Source organism: Lonchura striata, chromosome 7 (genome assembly GCF_046129695.1).
Source record: "Lonchura striata isolate bLonStr1 chromosome 7, bLonStr1.mat, whole genome shotgun sequence".
Taxonomy (NCBI): domain Eukaryota; kingdom Metazoa; phylum Chordata; class Aves; order Passeriformes; family Estrildidae; genus Lonchura; species Lonchura striata.
In genome coordinates, this window is record NC_134609.1 from 17,983,804 (window position 1) to 17,992,014 (window position 8,211).

At 49.3% G+C, this 8,211-nt stretch overlaps 1 protein-coding gene across 2 annotated transcripts; it reads right to left on the minus strand.

Moving 5' to 3' along the window:
- Positions 1 to 4,039: 4,039 nt before the first annotated feature.
- On the minus strand, positions 4,040 to 5,307 carry LOC110473622 (uncharacterized). Of its 2 annotated transcripts, XM_077784482.1 has the most exons (3): positions 5,064 to 5,307; positions 4,691 to 4,911; positions 4,040 to 4,583 (listed from the first exon to the last, which is right to left on the minus strand). In XM_077784482.1, exons 1-3 carry the CDS (start codon positions 5,305 to 5,307, stop codon positions 4,272 to 4,274), a joined length of 777 nt encoding a protein of 258 aa, XP_077640608.1. In that variant the 3' UTR covers positions 4,040 to 4,271. The 2 variants fall into 2 exon arrangements, with proteins under 2 accessions (XP_077640608.1, XP_077640607.1); XM_077784481.1 differs by having other exon boundaries at positions 4,691 to 5,281.
- Positions 5,308 to 8,211: the final 2,904 nt, after the last annotated feature.

Below are 8,211 nucleotides of genomic sequence, written 5' to 3' on the forward strand. Positions count from 1 at the left end.
CCCGCCGCTCCTTTGCCCACGGGAACAATGCGGGCTAACACACAATAAATGACAAATGCTACTGACTCAGCCGGCAGCGCTTCACCCTCTTCCCTCCCGACTCACACGCTGCAAGCCCAGATATCCTCATTCAGCGACTGCAGGAATAAACACGCACTTTGCATTAAAAACAATTTATCGGGGAAATATTTCTGTGTGCTTTGCAGAACTAATGGACAAAGAACCTAGATAAATTAAGTACAAGTTAGCTCGAAACAAACTTGAGTACTTGAATTTCTATGTACCCCATCGCCACAGTGCCTGAGGACTTGTGACACCTCCACAGTTGTTCAGAATTGCCCAGGCAGGATAACTGGGAGCTGAAATAAGAATTAAAGCACTCAGCTTACCTGAATACCAAAGAGACGCTGGGATTAGCTCCCTACTTGGTACAATTAGAGGATAACACTAGGTTGAAGTCTAGGAGTTTAAAACACAAATACAAAGGAAGAGTAGTAAAATCTACACAAGGAACATGTCGAGACCAAGAAGTCTCTCCTCTTTCTTCCCCCTTCCACTTCGGTGGGATTTATCAAGTTAATTGTCACCTAATTGAGTATCAAAGAAAGAGATAATGGGCAGCAATTAGATGTAATGGCCTAACAGTGCGAGATCTCTCTCGATTAGCACACAACGCCGTATAACTTCACCTAGTTTGTAAAGAGGTCCCTGGAGCGGCTCCACCATGTCTAGGAGCTGCAGGGGGGTGGTATAGCCCGACCCTATTCCAAATCCTCTGATGGCTGCTGTAGCCAAATTGGGACGGGCGGTTCCGAGCGCGGTTGCTGGCGGCTCCCCCGCCCCGCGGCGTTAATTCAATCAGGTTTCTCCCCCTCCGCGCACGCACTGCAGGGGAGAAGGTCTTTGAAGTTAGCGCTCTGGCAATTGTCCCCTCCCATCCCCTTTACCTCCCCGGGGAGCCCAGTTTCAGATTATACAGCTCTTCCTCGAGAGCCGCCGGGCCGGGGGTTCCGTCAATTCCACCCCACGAGCATAAAACTACTCTCCTCCCCAGCTAATCGACCGGGCTTTTTTTTTTTTTTTTTTTTTTTTTTTTTTTTTTTTTTTTTTCCCCGCCTTTCCCCGTTCCCATTTGTAGCTCAGCTGCTCGCACCGCTTTGCGGTGCCGGAGAGCGTTCCTGTGCTGGGTTATTTGGTGCTATTGAAGACACAAAGGCGGGGTGCTCCCCGCCGCGCTGCCGGGGATCGGCTGCCGTGCCGGAGCCGAACCATCCCATCCCATCTCCTGCGAGGGGCTGATACCGTGCAGGTATCACTGACTCTTGTGCCCCTTTACTGCTGTCAGGGCTAAAATACGGTGAAGGAGAAATTCAAACAATCAGGAATAAAGCATGAAGTCCGAGTTTCTTTCTCTCAGATCAAAGGAAAAACTTGCATTCACATTTTAATGCCAGAGTCGGACAGCTTTAGCAAAAATGAAATTACTTCACATAAAGCTTTCTAGACAACTGGAACGTAGTAGTTGCCTTCTAGAGAGAGCCGATTTTTGAAGGTAGGAGAGAAATTATCACGCAGACATTCGGAGGAACCTGATACCATTAGGAACTCAGCCAAGTGAGCATCACGTCTCGCGTTCACTTGAGCAATTACCGGGAAACAACAGTATTTGCCAGCTAGCCCTGCCAAAGGCAAGGTATTTCATGTGCTTGCTGAATATACCTGCGGCTAAGGAGTCATTATGTTAAGTGAGCATTAGCACCCTTTCGAACAGAGATCGGCTTCTGCTTCGCCAGCCGTTCCGCAGCTCGTAGGCCCCGAGCTGGGATGCCCCGTTATTCCCGCTAGCCAGCGCTCACCTGGCACGGGAGCGCGGGGAGCCGCACACACCCAGCCGGCACGCCGAGCCTGCATCCCCGAGAGCGCCCCGGGGCTGGCGCCGCTCGGCCTCGCAGCCCCGCGTGTCCCAGCGTGGTCCCCGCAAACCCCGCGGGCTGAAATCACGGCAGGGACGGCAGCGCTGCGTGTTGTCTCCGCAGAGCAGGGCAGGGCCGGGCAGGGCAGGGCAGGGCAGCCTGGGGCCGGCTCCGCGCTGCTCGCCCGTCGGACGGGACAGCCCAGCCCGGCGGCTGCAGCCCCGAGTTACGAGCCCGGGAGTGGGGAGGGCAAATCCAGGGGATGAGAGCTCGTTCAGAGCCGCCCCAGATCACTTCTTACCGGGGACATGGGGACCAGATAAGGGAGTGCTCCTTTTCAGCATTGGGGTGGCGGGGGGGGGACTACAACATCCTCCTTCCCTGCACAAACTCCATCCCCGCGGTTCCCCTCGCAGGAAACAGTTCCCCTCCTCACGCGGGAGCACTTTGTTCTGCCTCTCCTCCCGAGCCTTCCCATCTGTCTCTCACTTTCCCCGGGCTCAGCTGCGGCCCATGCTGCCCATGCCCACTTCCCTTTAACCCTCCCCCATTTGGCCCGGGCTGGGCGCTCCCGGAGCGCTGCGGGTCGTCCCGGTGCCCTGAGAACGCTCCGTCCCTTCACCCCCAGCTTCCCACACCGGCTCTTGCTTCTGAGAGCAGGAAGGGTTATTACGGTTTCGTAGGAGCTGAGCAGAGCATTTGGAGGAGTGGTGGGGCTCTCTTCTGTGGCCAAACGAGATTATAAGGGGAACATCTAACCCTTCAACCATTACTTCCTTGAAAATAGAATAGCCACATGGAGTCTAAAGCTTAATACTTTTTTTTTTTTTTTAACGGTAAATTGTACATTTATTGGCCTTGACTGTTTTGTTGTTTTAAACATTACTGTTTTAGAGCAGAGGAAAATATTCAGGATTGCAGCTCTTTCTGGAGACACCCCAGTTCACTAATGATGTTTGAAAGAGAGATTTCTTCAAATCAATATTACCGTTTTATGACACCTGACTTTGAGAAACAAGCCTCCATTGAATGGGAATTTTACCTACACGTCAACAAATTTCTTTAGTCCATAACTGCATAATTTGCCTGAGATCTCAACAAGATTGATAGCGCTTTTTAGCTGAGACTCTTGCATTAGAGACACACAATTTGTGCAATTGCAAACAAATACTAATATTTCAAGACTGGAAAAATAAAGCATAATTAAAAAAAAAAAAAAATCAAGGAGCCTTGCAGAGGTGACTGCAAAGCCAGCTGCCCACAGCATCACATACTGTTGCTTTTTACCAGGCAAGGGTACTCGAGTGGCAGATTGGCCTCTGTATACAAAAGATATTCAAGGAGAGTGACAGAGATCTCTCAGACCATTCATTACAGGAGTTTAAATTGCCAGTGTGCCGGAAATATCCTTGTAGCCCCCCAGATCACCTCTAAAGTAATGGAAATTTTTATTGCTCTTTTCATGTTAGTTGACAATTAGCTTCGAAAGATTTATGTCAACTTACAGTCAAAGATCATTTCTTCTCAAGAGCCCTTTTTCTGGCCTGAAATCAGGCAATTTTGATCATCCGTTTACTAGTTCATTATCCAAATTTTAAAAGTGCATAGCAGTGGTAAGGAATTTTATTGCCACTTATGGAAAACCAGCTTTGGAATGTTAAAATTCTTTTGATCATCACCCTTATACCCTGATAACTGCATGTGAGATGACTAGATACTGTTTCATAGATAAGAAATTTCAAGATCCTTTCCATGATCTGTTTAGGTAAGAGGTTCTTACTAATCTACTGAGGCAGCTCAATAAATCGTGAAGATATAATACTTATTTAGAAAGCAATTTTTTATATCTAAAAAGCATCTGTTGTGCTATAGCAAGCCCAGTATTGAGTAACAGGTGTATCCAAATATTTGGCTAGAAGCACAGTTCCATGACAGGGCTGGGAGACCTACTTTAGAAGACAGAGGGAAACTCACGCTTTTTTGCATTCAGCAGCAGAGTAAATTGCAGGTGGGGCAGAACAAATCTAGATAAGGAGTCTATGTTTCTTTAAGGAAGAGGAACTTTCTTTTGGGGCAGGATGATTACCTCTACAATCCTTGAGAAAGGAATTCACATGAAAGCTGGAAAAAAATAGGTTTATTAAAATATTCCATTTATATTATTGTCCCACCCCGTTTATATTTTACAATTTCCTAAGAATGCAAGGGCCTGAAGTCCATGATTCAGATTGTCCAGCATATCTTTGTAAATGTTTCGATCGGTGCTGCATCATAACTCCTCCAAGCAGTTACGGACGAGGGCAGCCCAGGTATCTGTCAGTAGTGCAAATCCTCTTTAGTCCTAGGTGTATCAGAGGGTCAGACACCCAGCAGGAAGGCCCTGGGGTCCCGGTACCCCACAAAGCAGGGTGCTGCCCAAAAGCCGACTGGCTGTGCTCTGCAGGCGCTGCTGAGGTCCAGGGCGGGTGCCGGCAGGGCCGCCACAGGGAAGGCCTCGGAGGCCGCCCCTTGCCGGGGCAGAGCTGGCGGCCGGGCCACGTACGTGAGCGGCAGGGGCACCACAGCGCCCTGAGGTCCGTAAGGGAGAGCGGGGCTGCAGAAGGGCTCCGTCCTCAACTCCTGCAGCTGCCGCTTGAGCTTCATCCGGCGGTTCTGAAACCAGGTCTTGATCTGGAGGAAGAGGACAGGGGAAGGAGGAAAGACAAGGTTACAAACGCCACTCAGACTTGATTATCTCGCTGTTTGGAGCCGCGCCGCCGCCAGCGCGCCCCGCTCACCTGCACCTCGGAGAGGCGCATCCTGCCCGCCAGCTGCCGGCGCTCGGCGGCGCCCAGGTACTGCTGCCGCTGGAAGGAGCTCTCCAGGGTGCTGATCTGCTCCGCGCTGAACGCCGTGCGCAGCCGCCGCCCGCCGCGGCCGCAGGGCTCCTCCGCGCCCGGGCACTCGGGACCCTCCTCTGGCACGGGCTGCCCCGCTGCCGACGGCCTCCCGCCTGCTCCTGGGGACAGGGACGAGGAGGAAAGGGTCAGCCAGACCCGGCACCGCGTGGGGAACCGCCCGCCCCCCTCCGTCCCCGAGCACCCCCGCGCAGCGCTGCCTTGCCCCGCCCGGGGTGTCCCGGCCCCGCCGCCCCCGGCTGCCCCGCGGTACCTGCGGCGGGAGCGGCCGCCGTGCGCTCCCTGCTCCTGCTCCTGCTCCTGCTCCGGCCGCCGCGCCCGTCCCGCGGGCCCGCGGGCCGCTCCTGCCTCCGCTCGCTCCGGCCCACGCTGGAGCCGGAGCCGGAGCCGGGCCGGTGCCCCGCGGACGATGCTCGGTGTGGGGAGCCCTCGGTGGAGCTCTTGAGAGCTTGGCTGCTCTGAGACAACCATTCCACGGAGAAAGGGGCCTTAGTCATCGTGCCGTGTTTCGCAGATCCCAGGAAGGAGGGTGTCGAGGAGCACGGGCCTCTCCTTTATACCGCAACTCCCGGAGGAAAACGTTGTTTGTGTAAATACACATCAAAGGGCCAGATAAGTATCATCTAATTGCTATCAGTCCTCCCCCCCAACAAAAGATATAGTTCACACATTGCCCCAGCTCGCGGAGGCCCGGCTCCGCCGTGTCTGCCCCTAAGGAGTTCACTCCGCCGTCAGTGATTTACAGCTCTTGTTACATCCTATCCCCATGCAAATGGCATTTATGGAGCTGAGCAGCCTCAAACGGCGCTGGGGAATGTACCCCCGGGGGAGCGCAGCATCCCCGGCCGCTGGAGGGAGAAGGGACCCTGCCACTTCCGATCTCCCTTCCCCGGAGTTGCTTTTCCATTCCTTTTCAGGTACCAGGCCCACTGTTCTTCTCAAGCCTGCTCCTCTCTGGGCTGAGCACTGCATTCCCGAGGCAGCCTCAGCCAGGCAAGCGGAGAAACGCATTCACTGGGTTCTCCGGGATTGCAGCACCACGCACTGAGTAGTTTGGAGGAGAAGGTTGTGAAACAGAAAAAGGTAAATGTCAAGGTCATTGGATTCCACCAATCGACAGGCTTCTGGTCGTCTATATAAAAGTATGGTTTCTGGACTAACGAATCAGGAAATGACTATTACTGCTGTGGATTTCACATTCTGCTGAGAGTTCTGCTGAAATTACAGAATTCATGTCATATTTTCCCTCCCAGATCTCTTGCACTTATGCAGGTCATCCACATTTCTCTGCTATCTTACCTGTCCCTTTTTTTCTTCTTACTACCTTATTCGTGTCTTTCAGAAATGTTCCCATTCATCTTTGGGTTTTGTAGGCCACAGAACACTTGATTGCTGCAGTAAAGCCTCTGTAGTACATTGACAAAAGGCTCCTGGTGCTTTATGGGCAGTTTTTCACTGCAGGGTAGCCATGAATTCCATCCCCTTTTCACCCTCCTGTCCTGTGCAGGAACAGAGTGGGACTTCCACTGCATTGATAATTCCCATCACAGCCCTGCTTGGTATCAGTCTGCCTCCGGAGATCACGATTCATTCCACATCTCATTTATCTGTCCTTGTTCTTGCCTGCTGCTTTACACTCACCTTCCACCTGCAGGCAAACCCAGTGCTCTGTTTCTGTCTACCCTGTGACTTGGCCAACGTGCTATTCTGCCGCTCTGGCTGCATTTCTCAGCATTCACTTTCTCTGTGGTAACAGTTACTGTAACCACAGTTCCACCTCTTTCTAAGACTGTTGGTGAGGCAGAGGTTTGAAGACTGAAACCCCTGCTAAGTTTATGTCTAAATCTTTCAATGTATTCAATTTTAATATTATACAGATTTTAAAAAAACTTATATTAATCCAGTAGAAGTTTCATTAAAATCCTCTTTGTCAATCTTTTCCTAAACCAAACATTTCAACTTCTTGTCCACTCCAAATACAGTTGTTATATCCATTCATTGAGAAATCCTACAGTTTTTTGTTCACTGGAAAATTGTTTAATTGAACTATATTCAAGTTTGACTTGTGAACCTCTTTTAGGCTCTGTCATTGATTGTTCATGGCATAGCGTGAGTCCTACTTTGCTCTACCAGTGGTGACACTGTTCAAGAGTTTGTCTGTAGCCAAACAAAAATAGAAACACGATTGTCACCTTTATTTAAAGGTGTCTAATAACCAATCTATAACCAAAACATAAATGACCAGAACTCTCCTGAGGCCCTTTGTCTCGCCTGTGTAGGTAGCAGTTGACATTGCAGCCTGAGCCCACTAAACAAGCTTCCTGGGGGAAAAATGGTGTAAAAATGTGTAAATAAATATTCAAGCATTGATGCCTCCTATATACATTATCTACCTGAAGAAGTCCACAAACACTTCTAGCATGGACAAAGCCTGTGGGAAACACACTCACACAGATACACACATATATACACACAAACATACAGACACAGACACATATTTGTGGTGTTTTTTCACCAAACAAATATAATTGTTTGATATCTAAATATTTGAATCCTTATCCATTTATAATTCCCAAGTATTTTCCAATTAACAATGGAAAGTTTAGAAAGTTTATTTGACCAGGCAGTACAAAATTGCTTTTAAATTTCCTGTTTTATAACAGACACTGCCACCAACCCCCCTACCCCAGTTTGAATATTTCCTATTCTTAATTGTTCTTTTCTTTAGGTAAATGTGAAGACTTCCCCCACCACAGACCTCAGTATAAATTATAAAATCCAAGAACTTCTGAGCATTAGACAGTTCTGTTGGCAACATATGTCACAGAGCAGACCAAGCAGGCATGAGATGGAGAGGAGACAGAGGAATGTGCTCTGTTCACTGAATTACTGAAGGACAAGTCTCTTGACTCAGCTGCATTGACACGTGGCCTGGCAGCCAGCTCTCCAGTCAGAACTGGGAATTTCAGTGCCACTGCCTTCTTGCAGAATCCTGCCAAGCCTCCCCTGCAGTCAGGCAAAATGCCATTCTCAAGGACTAATTCTCAGGAACATCAGAAAAACAAAGTGTAGCTTTTCTGCAAGCTTCCTTCTCAATTTAAGTATTTCTGATCACTGTAACAGCATTCTGCATCACAGATGGGGCACAATTCCATCCCAATGAGATAAATGTCCCACGTACCCAGAATTATTTCCAGTCTTACAGAATATTATGTATAAATATAAACAATATACTTGTACCCTATGTGTGTTCTTCTATATAACATATATCTATATTCAAATACTTATAAAAATATGAAAGAGTCTATTTCCATGACATTACCTTTTCCAGCTTTATGCCAACAAATAAAGACACTTGGCAAGCTGTCATATAGGACAAAAATAATACATGACTTATGATG

Coding starts and splice junctions, on each gene's coding strand:
- LOC110473622 (XM_077784481.1), bottom strand. CDS start 5,281: ATGGTTGTCTCAGAGCAGCCAAGCTCTCAAGAGCTCCACCGAGGGCTC. Junction 4,584..4,690: donor TGCGCCTCTCCGAGGTGCAG/GTGAGCGGGGCG, acceptor CTCTTCCTCCAG/ATCAAGACCTGGTTTCAGAA.